At 32.7% G+C, this 12,269-nt stretch overlaps 1 protein-coding gene across 1 annotated transcript in view; it reads left to right on the top strand.

Moving 5' to 3' along the window:
* The window catches only part of STAG1 (STAG1 cohesin complex component), a 351,800-nt gene that overhangs the window by 144,974 nt on the left and 194,557 nt on the right, over positions 1-12,269 (top strand). The window contains exon 4 of the mRNA XM_074214834.1: positions 8,166-8,330. Within this exon, the coding sequence (XP_074070935.1) occupies positions 8,166-8,330 (165 nt within the window). The remainder of the gene's footprint in view (positions 1-8,165; positions 8,331-12,269) is intronic.

Genomic DNA, 12,269 nt, shown 5'->3' with positions numbered 1-12,269 from the left:
ATATTTAGTAAATGTTTGTTTCCTTGCTTAGTAAATTTCTTTTGATTGATTTGATATTTGATTTTATTTTTGAAAAAAACATTATAATTTTACGGTTTCAAAAATCATTTTGTTTATTGTAATCTCCTCTGTCCCTTTGTTTAGTTCATTATTCTTTCCCATATCATATATCTGAGCTAATTCTTTTCTCTTTTTTAAAAAAATTAATATGACCTTTTTTTATTCAAGTTGTATATTCCTTTTGAGTTTATTTTATAGGTTCTAGATATTGGTCTAAAACTAATTTCTGCTCATCAACTTTCCACTAGTTCTTGGGTTTTTTTCCCCCTCACCTCAGGAATTTTTGATCTTGACTTTATAGTGTGTATTGTTTTTAATTGCTTCTATTCCCTACAAATCTAGTCTGATACAATGCTCATCATTTTGGTGATTACTGCCTTTAATGTATTTGAAATCTCCCCATCAACTACACAAAAAGGAATGATTATATACTAGTTCCCATATACTAATTCTCATTCCATACAAAAAGTCATCTTCAAATTATTCCCACCATTTGATTCTTTAGCTCCTACTCATGTTCATGAAAATATTTGGCAGAGGTCACTGAGTCCTTTAAAAATCTATAGTATCCAACTTCAAATTGAGCCTTCACTGAAGCAAATCAGTCATTTTATTCAGTATCACTTTCCTTAGCTTTTCTAATTCACCTCTTCTTTCCTCTCAAGCTTACCATATGTTCTCCTTCCCAAATCTTCTCAGCTAATATTGTTAACTTTTACTGTCCTAAGAATGTTGAGACCATTTAATGCCCATCTTCTCTTGTCCTTTTCTCTTCATGTCAGTATTCCTTGACTTTCCTACTCTCATGTGCTCTAACCTGATTTTTGACAGTGAACTCTTAGACTTTTTCCCCATCCCCAACAATGCAAATCTCCGTATGTATTCTTGCTCTCATCTCCAGCTTTCTTCTCCATAAGATTGTAACCTAAGTTGTCATGGCATACATTTTCCCTACCCCCCATTCTTGTACTTTCTCATTTCTAATCTTTCCCTACATAAAAGTGGGGTTTTTTAAATTGTCTGCTGCCTCATAACATTCCAAGTCCTCCCCTATCTTTAAATATCCTTCATCAGCCCCTTTCAAGCTATTGTCTTCTGCTTCTCTTTCTATAAATACCAAATCCATAGCAAAAGCTATCTATACTTGTTGACTCCATTTCTCCTTTAATTCTCTGCACAATTTTCTGCAGTTTGGTTTTTGATTTCATCATTACTGAAATCACTTTTTCCAAAGTTTTGAATAATCTCATAATTGCTGAACTGATGGTCTTTTATCAATACTGAGAAAGAAAAACTATATTTTCTTAAGTCTTTTCTCTTTGGGTTTTGAAGACAATCCTTCATTCTGCTTTTTAAATTTTTTTAAATTTCTGTATAATATTTCCTTTTCAGTCTGCTGTGCTGGTTTATCACCACATTTCTATTTGAGACTCTAGATTCCATGGGTTTAATTGTCATTTCTCTGTTGTTGCTGCTTTATATTGCCATATAATTGCCATATACCTAACATCTCTCCTGATCTTCAGTCTCACATTACCATTTATATTTTGGACCTTTCAAACTGGGTGTCTAAATCTAAAATGTCTAAAAAGAAAATTTAATTTTTCTCCTAAATTTTCGTGTTCCTGATGAAAGCACTTTTATTCTTCTGGGGTCACATTTTTAACTTCCATATTCTCCTTAACTCCTTATTCCCTAATCCTACACATTCAAGCAATTGCCAAATCTTGCTTTTTCTCCTCTTAATACATCTCTCAAATGCTTATTAATATATTATATTGTCATCACCTTTTATATAGATATTTCAGTGGCTACCTAATTTATGTTCCTCAAGTATCTCCCCATTCAGGTCCATCCTACACACTATTTTCAAAATGATTTTCTGTAACATCTAGCATTTTCCATTAACATTTATACAACACACATTAATGGAAAAATCTTAAATAAAATAGAGAAAGTTATTACTAGGATAATACGTTATGATCAGGTAGGATTTATACGAGACAGGCAGGGATGGTCCAACATTAGGAAAACACTCAGCACAATTAAAAATATCAGTAGCAGAGGTGGCTAGGTGGTACAGTGGATAGAGCACCAGTCAGTCTTGGGGTCAGGTGTACTTGAGTTCAAATCTGGCCTCAGACAGTTAATAATTGCCTAGTCATATGGGCTTGGGCAAGCCACTTAACCCCATTGCCTTGCAAAAAACCAACCAAACAAAAATAAAACCTTAAAAAAATTAGTAGCAAAAGCAACAGAAATCATGATTTATCTCAGTAGATACTGAAAAAAGTAATAAAATGCATCTGTTCCTATTAAAAACACTAAAAAGTTTAGGAATAAATGGAGTTTTCCTTAAAATAATAAATAATATCTGTATCATAATAAATAGTATCTGTCTAAAAATCAATGAATATTATATATAATGGAAACAAACTAGGAGCATTTCCAGTAAAATTAGGAGTGAAACAAAAAAGTCCATTATCACCATTGCTATTCAATATAGTATTAGAAATGCTAGCAGTAGCAATAAAAGAAGAAAAAGAATTTGAAGGAATCAGAATTGGCAATGAGGAAGCAAAACTTTCATTCTTTGCAGATGATATGATGTTATACTTAGAGAACTGGAGAAAATCATATAAAACAACCCCTTGAAACATTTAACAAATTCAACGAAATGGCAGGATACAAAATAAACCCACATTAATAATCAGCATTTCTATATATGAACAACAAAGCCCAAGAGCAAGAGAGAGAAATTCCATTTAAAATAACTATAGACAACATGAAATACTTGGGAATCTGCCTCCCAAGACAAACCCAGAAACTGTATGAACACAATTATGGAGTACTTCTCACCTAAATAAAGACAGATCTAAATAATTGGAAAAATATTAATTGATTATAATATAATAAAAATGACAATTCTACCCAAATTAAATTACTTATTCAGTGCCATACCAATCAAACTACCGAATAACTATTTTACCAAGCAAGAAAAACATAGTAAATAAATTCACCTGGAGAACAAAAGGCAAGAATAGTAAGGAAACTGATGGAAAAAAAAAAGTAAAGGAAGGTAGCCTAGCTCTACCAAATCTAAAACTATAATATACAGCAGCAGTCATCAAAAGTGCCCGGTACTAGTTAAGAGTAATGGATCAGTGGGTTAGGATAGGTTCAAAAGAAGTTGCAGTAAATGACTATAGCAATCTACTATTTGACAAACCCAAGGGCATCAACTTGTGGGATAAGAACTCACTATGGGAAATCTGGAAAATCATATGGCAAAAACTAAGCATAGATCCACATCTCATACCCTTTACCAATAATAAGTACAGTATTTACACATAAAGAGTAACACCGTAGATAAATTAATAGACCAAGAAATACTCTATCAGATCTATGGAAAGGGGATAAATTTATGACCAAACAAGAATTAGAGCATATTATAAACTTCAAAATGAATGATTTTTGACTGTATTAAATTAAAAGGTTTTTGCACTAATAAAATGAATGCTATCAAAATTAGAAGAAAAGCAAAAAGCTGGAAAACAGTCTTCACAACTAGGTGTTCTGATAAAGGTCTCATTTCTAAAATAAATAGAGAATTGCATCAAATCTATAAGGTCACAAGTCATTCCCAATTGATAAATGGTCAAAGGATAGGAATAGTTATTTTCAAATGAAGAAATTAAAGCTATATGTAATCATGAAAAAATGCCCGAATCACTATTGACATCACCTCACACCTATCAGATTGATCAAGATGAGAAAATGGGAAAATAATAAATGTTGGAGAGGTGGGAGGATTGGTACATTGATGCATTGCTGGTGAAGTTGTGAACAAATCCAACCTTTCTGGAGAACAATATGGAACCGTGCCCAACAAGCAATAAAATTGTTCATACCCTTTGACCAGAAATTCCAATTCTAGGTCCATATCCAGATGAAATTACAGAGAAAGGGAAAAGTCCTACATGTTCCAAAATATTCCTAGCAGCTCTTTTTGTAGAAATTGAGGGAATGCCCATGAATTGGGGAATGACTAAACAAGTTATACTGCATGAATACTATGGAATACTATTGTTCTAGAGAAGCATGGAATGACTTATGGGATTTGATGCTGAGCGAAGGGTGTAGAACCAAGAGGACAATGTACACATCAACAACACTATTGTAAAATGAACAACCGTGATGGAAGCAACTCCTCTCAAGACTCCAGAGAGCTGGAACAACTATATTAGACTGGCTATGGACAATATTATCCCATTCAGAGGAAGAAAAACAAAATGAAACAAAACACACACACACATACAGACACACAAATAAAACCAACCCTTCAGAATCTAAGGCACACTTAGAGGCTCACTTAAAAAAAATTATCTCTTTCCCTTAATCCTATTCCTCATACTGAAAATTACTAATCTGTAAACATGTTTATCAAAATATGTATGTACTATGCCAATCTGACTGCTACTGAGGGGAAAGGAGTGGAAAGGGAGGGTGAAAGGAAATTTTGTTTGTGTGTGTGTGTGTGTGTGTGTGCGTGCGTGCGTGCGTGCACGCATATGGCTGAAAATACATAAATTTTAAAGATTTTATGCAACTTGTGGCTGCTAGTTTTCTCAGTAGATAGAGCACAGGCCCTGAAGTCAGGCAGACCTGAGTTGAAATTCAGCCTCAGACATTTAACAATTACCTCGCTGTGTGACCTTGAGCAAGTCTTTTAGCCCTGTTGCCTTAAATAAATAAAATAAAACATTTGTGCAATACTTTTCCTGTCTTGTTTGATGAGACAGGTGGTATTATTCCCTGAAAAGATTAGATTTTGCTCAGGGTTATATAACTATCAAGTGTCTAAGGTGGGATTTGAACTCATGCCTTTCTGATTCTCCATATCTGTCAGTCTTAAGGATAGATCTCACCTTGTCATTCTTCTGCTCAACTTCCTAGGATTCCCTGTTGTTTCTAGAATACAATGTTTAACTGAAGACTTTTCTCAACCTTTCTCCAAACATTATCCATTGTACTGTGTTTCCCAGCTGCATTCTGGGATGCAGTCAAGCCGACCTTTTCTGTTAGTCATATGCAATACCCTGTCTTGTACTTGCATGCTTTATAAAGGTCATCTCCCACCTTGAAATGCACTTATTCATCCCATTTATAAAGTAGAGTACTTTTATTCTTTTAAGATGTAGCTTAAGCATCCCCTTCTACATGAAATCTTCCCATTATCTTCCAAACTATTTATTCCTTCCTTTCTAAACAATTTATTTGTATTTTTTTCTGAATATATTTATATATAAACTTGTTTCTCATGGATAAAAGATTGTTTGGTTCTTTGGATTTGTGTACTTATTGTCCACCACTATACTTGTCACATGCTTATTAAATACATTTTAATTTTTCTTTCTACCTTCATTTTTTAAAATTTCCTTTGAGATGTTACATCTTTTTCATTTCCCGATTTTATTTTGTCTAGTTCTAGAATGTGATGATCCCTCTATAACTTGATTGGTATAACTTTGAATCTGTCAATTAACTTAGATTGTCATATACATTGTATTGGCATTCCTTGTTGTTCGATATTTTTCAGTCTTGTTTGACTCTTTGTGACCCTCATTTGGGGTTTTCTTGGCAAAGAAAGGTACTGGAATTGTTTGCTATTTTCCTCTCCAGTTCAATTTACAGGTTGAGGATCTGAGACAAACACAGTTAAATTATTTCCTCAGGGTCACACAACTAGTAAATGTCTGAGACCAGATTTCAATTTAATAAGATCAGTTTTCTTTACTTCAGATGTAGCACTCTATCCACTATACCTACTTATCTGCCTTAGTTAGACATACGTTAACCATGGACAAAGAATGGTTATACATTTATCTGTCTCCTTTTATTTCTAGTAGAGACTGATTTATAGCTCTCCTTATATAACCTTGTAGGTTTAACTACAAGGTATTTTTTTTCTTTTAATGATTATTTACAGGATTTTCTTGTTTTTTTCTTTTGATGGGTAGAATTGTACATATAATGTAGAATTGTTTTTCATTTGGGAGATTTCATATTCTGCTCATCTTATGAATCTATTAATATTCTCAATTAGTTTCTTCATTGATTCAAGATTTTTAAGTAGATCATATAAACTGCAAATAAATATAATATTGTTCTATTTACATGATGTTGATACTTTAATTTTGTTGTACTTTTGTTCCTTTGGTGATAGAATTTTTAGAAAAAAAGGCAAATAATAGAAAAGAAATTTTGGTAAAAATTTGATTTACCCATGTTTGTACTGAGGAGGACTAGTGTTTCGTTATTCAAAAAAATTGCTGGATATCTTTTGATTTTAATGTTTTGATTTTTAGTATAATAAAAATCTCTTCCATAACATTACCTTTAAAAATTTTAAATAAATGCATGCTGCATGTTATCAAAGGCTTCTGTCTTTTAAAATAGGCATATATTTTTTATCTCTGTTATTCATTTAGTTATTGTAATTATTTTTCCTACTGTTGAATCATTTCAACATCCCTCTCTGAATACAACTTGATCAGATTTTTCTATATTCTGATTCAAAATATTTTTGTATGCATTTTCATTAGTGAGATTTAGCTGTAGTTCTTTTCCTCAGCTTTATGACTTCCTGGCTTTTACCTTACACAGGACCACATTAATTTCATAAAAAGTTTAGTGGAACATTTTTTATCTCTCAAATTATTATTGTTTTTATACATCTTTTCTGCATTGACTAATGGTGATCTTTGCTATGTGAATTTGATGTTGTCTATCTTGAGAAACCAATAATAATGCCTGAGATACAATAGGAATCTTTTCTACCTTCCATTCCATCCAGAGTTCTATTTAAAAAAACTGACTTAATATATGTAATCCCTTTTAAAAGTAGGAAGTGAACTAGAGAAAGTTACTGTTAGAGGATAAACACCTAAAGTTTCCAGGCACTACATTAAGTGCTAAATTTAAAAAGGCAAAAATTGCCCCCCCCCAAGAAGTTTGCATTCTATGAATGAGACAACACAAGTATATCATTACATATAATTTGGATATAGAATAGATGAAAACCTAGACTTCGAGAGGAAGTCAATAGAGTTAGGAAGACCATTTAAAGTAAAAATGGAGAATAAAATATATTGCACTTTTGCAAGTATTGTGTAGAGTTCATGCAATGACAGAATGAAACATTTTGATGAAGAAGTCTATGATATCCAGAATATTGAAAGGGAATAGTGTGATGTTGGAAGTTCAGTTGCTATTAAAATTGCCATCGATAGTTCTGTAAAATATTGTCAGGATACAGATGTTCAGTAATGCTGTGGAATTCTTTCTCTAGTGGAGGTTAAAGGCTGAGTGTCTAAGAATGTAGCTGTACTGTCTTTCATGTTTTTATCTTGCTATGGAATTACAGCAGAACTGAAAATTTGAATGGCTGAAGTGGAGATGGAAGAATATTGATTTCATATAGCAATAGCCTTTGGTATCAGTAAAAGATGGGAAAACTAAATTTTTTCCCTTAACACCTGTGACTATGTTTCTTTGGTGTATACCATTTGTGAAAGAAAGTATTGTTGGGAGAAGTCCCCCAAGGGAATTTATTTATTAAAAAATACTAATATTTGCTCAACTGTATCTTTCTCCTATATACATGTATTTCTCTAATGTCTCTTTAGAAGCTGACTGCTAGGTTTGACGGGTTTACTAACTTTTAAGTTTAGGACCAAAATAACTGAAATGTGTCTGTAGCTGGTTAAATGTTAATTTTTTTCAAACGTGGTGACCACAAACAGATTTTTTAAAACATTGTTTTTCTCATTTCCCTACTTTATAGCTACATAGAATAAATTTGTCTCATAATGTTATTTTGTTATTGTTGGGTTTTGTCTATTATGATCTACTGCAATGTTAATTCCTTGACTGCAGAGATCTCAGCTTCTCTCTTATCCCAAGAGTACTTAACATACTGCTAAACACATAATAGACATTAAGTAACTATTTACTGCTTTTATTTTTGAAAAATTTTAGTGCCCAACTGCTGCATCAATTGGAAGTACAGTTATATTTCATTTTAATTGTTCTTTTCTTTTTAGTCTACAAATAAGAAACCTCGGAAATCTCCAGGAGAAAAGAGCCGTTCTGAAGCTGGAATTAGGGGAGCTGGCCGTGGAAGAGCAAATGGCCATCCTCAACAGAATGGAGAGGGGGAGCCTGTCACATTATTTGAAGTAGTAAAACTGGGGAAAAGTGCAATGCAGGTAAATATATTTGCATAACATAGATGTACTTTAATGGTGCAAACACATTAACCAATTGAAATCGATATGTTAGCTTTATCTGTCAAAAATAGAAAATTGTATTCCAAAGTGTTCCAAAATTCTGTTTATATTTTTATTAAATAATAAACTGAGATAAAAGATACTTGATCTTATTTTTCCCAACTTCTTCAGGAAAAATATTTCTTTAGTGTGAGCTTTAGTTAAATTGTCTAGCATAGAGTTTCGTATATGGTAGGTATTGGTTAACTATTGTTCTCTGAGTGATGGATTGAATTCAGTTGTCTGAATTATTCTATTAAAAAAAATCAAAAGTTGTTTTGAAGTCTGGAAATGAGTCTTTGAGTAGGAAGCTTTCCATTGAGTTATTTGTTTTCTTCACTAGCTAATCTGTGTATTTAAAGAGGCCAATTCTGATTATGATTTTTTAAAATGCTTTTTTGGAAAAAATATCTGTAGTCATATTCATTAACTTTTTAAAACATTTTCTTAGGAACTGATATCACATATTATTTGAATATTGCATACTCCCCAGCATCTAGTACTGTATTCTTCACACAGTCATTGATTATATGTTGAGTAAATGAATACTAAATTTGAGGGAATAACAATAAAATTCTTAGTATCCGAAGCAGGAGCTTATGGATACCATAAAATACATTATGGTATACTGTAAGTATACCATCTACTTAATCCTAGATTTTAAAGGGACTGTAGAAGTTATTTTAGTCAACATTCTTCTTTTATCATGAAATTCTTAATAGTTCATTTAAACTTTTGTCATTAAAATAAATGGGAATATGGGGTGGCTAGGTAGTGCAGTGAATAGAGTACTGGCCCTGGAGTCAGGAGTACCTGAGTTCAAATTTGCCCTCAGACTCTTAATTACCTAGCTGTGTGGCTTCGGGCAAGCCACTTAACCCCATCTCCTTGCAAAAAACCTTAAAAAAAAAAAAGATTAAAGGGAATTTTTTTTCTCTTCACTTATTTTTACTTTTTACTTATTTTTACTTTTTGATTAAAGGAATTTTCATATATATATGTATATACATATATATATATATATATATATATATATATATATATATATATATATATATACACACACACATATATGAGTTTCTAACCTAATGTTGCCTTTTATAGCCCTCTCTTTTTGACTTGTAAGTCAGATGTGTGCTTAATTAATAAGACACTTTTTTGGTCTCATCGTTGTTTCATTTAATTTATATTTGTTTAACTTATGAAATTATTATAGTGTTGATGTAAGTTATTCATTTCTCCTTTTTGACCTTTCAATTGTTTATTCAAAAGTCCCTAAAAGGGAAGATATAAGAATTCTAATTCTTTAGAACTTTACCTCTCTAAGGAAATGTAGAGGGTAGAATATAATTGAAGAGAATGAACCTAAAGGATAGGGATACATTTGGGCCTTGTCTTTCAATTGAAGAGGTCCAAGATCATATCACTGTGTTTGAGACAAAAAGGCTTGGGGGGGGGAAAGCAGGGTTAACATTAATGCAAGTGTCTCATTAGCACCTGGCCTAATGAGGGCATCATAAAATGTGAGCACCTGAGACAGTGTCTCTGTTACTTAGACTCATTTGTAAAGTTCTCAGTAAGACCTTCAAAGTCTCCCAGTACTTAGAGATCTTCAAGATTCTAACAGTTAATTAGATCAGCATGTGCACTTAGCAGGGGTTAAGTATCCTTGGGGGGGGGGGGTAAAGTGGGAGACACAATTGCCCTTGCTTCACTTAACAAGGTGTTAAGTACCCTGAGTGGTGGGTAAAGTGTGAAAGAAAATAGGCCTGGGGCTAGGGGCACTAAAATAGTTCAAGAAATGATATGACTTGGATGATACTTTGGCTTGTAAAGAGGATTGTAGATACTTGAAAAGGGAGTAAGGTAAAAAAATGGTTATAATTTGATGCAATTTGAGTCAATGTTACTTAACAAGAAATCAAGTAAACAATCTGTGATGATATCTTGATAACAATAGGAGCTTATCAAGCAATTAAATAATTGAAATGTGATTGATGATGCCTGATTAATAATATTAGAGCACCAAGGGAAGAGGCACAAAGATTTATAATTTTAGATGGAAAGAAGGGAGAGTGTGAATGCTGACTAAATTCTATTCAATAGAGTTAGCTCAGTGAGGGAATAAGATATTTTCCCACTTGGATTTAAAAATTAACTTAATCTACAGGGAGGGGACTGGGAATGGTAAAGATAAATTAAGAAGGGACTAATAAAAGGGAAGGGAAGCTATAAGTGAAAATAAACAGAAAATTAAATTTCTAAAAGAAAAGTCAAAGGGTAATGGTAGTGAAATTTTGGTGAGGAGGAATAAGAGAAAAGGAAACAAATATGAATGGAGAAAGATAACATGAAGGGAAATACAGAATTAGTAATCTTAACTGTAAATGTGAATGGGATGAATTGTCCCATAAAATGGAGCTGATAGCAAAATGGATTAAAACCAGAATCCTACAATATGTTGTTTACAAGAAACACAGAGTAAACTATCTTCTTAAAAGTCACCATTGGTAATGAAGCTATATCATTATTAAACGTGTCTTTTGCTCATTATTTTTTTGTTTATTGTAAATTTTGAAGGTAGTTCTGTTAAGTCAGTGGTTTGACTGTGTACTGATAGCAATTTTAGGGATGATTCCCATCTCAATAATAAATTGTTGCCTCTTTTATTAAAATATAGTCATAATTTGGGTTAGGTTTTGGTGGGGTTTTTTTGATGCTCATCATATTTCTCCAGTACCTTTGACGTTCATTCATTACACTCTTGTCCAACTCTTTGCGACCCCAATTGGGAGTTTCTTATCAAAGGTACTGGAGTGATTTGCCATTTTCTTCTCCACATCAGGAGGACATGATGAGGAAACTGAGGCAAAGAGGGTTAAGTGACTTACCTGAAATCACACAGCTTAGTAAGCATCTGAGGAGAGATTTAACTGGCCTCAAATTTGACTCATGTCATCTTGACTCTAGACCTGGTGTTCTTCCACTGTACCACCTACTTGATTCAACTTGTAACTGTCGGTTCTTTTTTTTTTTTTTTGAAGAGGCTACTTCCTGTCCTCCCTTTTTCATACTTTTTTATTTAAGTCATTAAGCATACTAAGAGTTTATGTTAATTTTATTTGGAAGGTCTTAGTAAGTCTTCAAATCACTTCTTTCACTACCTATTTTGGCAAATAGATTGTTTCATAAGCAGATTATTTTCATAGGAGTTATTTTCTTTTTTGCAAATACTTAAAAAATTATATTGAAATAACTGATGATTAAACTTTTCTATAAGGAGTGTTTCTTTCTTCTAACCTCTATGTGTATTTTAAAACCTACTCCATCAATGACATTATTTTTCTCTCTAAAGAGTTCAAGTGGGGGGTGGCTAGGTGGCTGCAGTGGATAGAGCACTGGCCCTGAAGTCAGGAGTCCCTGAGTTCAAATTTTGCTTCAGACACTTAATTATCTAGCTGTGTGGCCTTGGGCAAGCCACTTAACCCCATTTGCCTTGCAAAAAATTTTTAAAAAAAGAGTTCCAATGAACCATCTTTCAATTTATCTGTTACCTTCTTTCTGGTTTCACTTTTCCTAAGAGTATCAAGGTTGATATAATAAACTTCCTCTATCATTGTCTCTACTTTTTGGTCATTGTACAAGATATCACATTTAGTATATCAGTAGTCAAAATTTCTTGACATTCTAAGAATCTTACCATCTTCTTCTGTTCCTTTTCCTGCCTCCAATATTGCAGAATCTGATAGGGGAACTTCATATTTAAAAATATATATATTCCTGTATTGCCTCTTTGTTAGATAATAGGAAAAGTGACCATCCTTGAAACCTTTTCCACATGGCAGTGAAGCCTGCTAGAGCTTGTGAACTTCTGGCATT

This window comes from Macrotis lagotis, chromosome 1 (assembly GCF_037893015.1).
Source record: "Macrotis lagotis isolate mMagLag1 chromosome 1, bilby.v1.9.chrom.fasta, whole genome shotgun sequence".
Taxonomy (NCBI): Eukaryota; Metazoa; Chordata; class Mammalia; order Peramelemorphia; family Peramelidae; genus Macrotis; species Macrotis lagotis.
The sequence above is the reverse complement of the archived record's forward strand: the minus strand, read 5'-3'. Positions and strand labels throughout refer to the sequence as shown.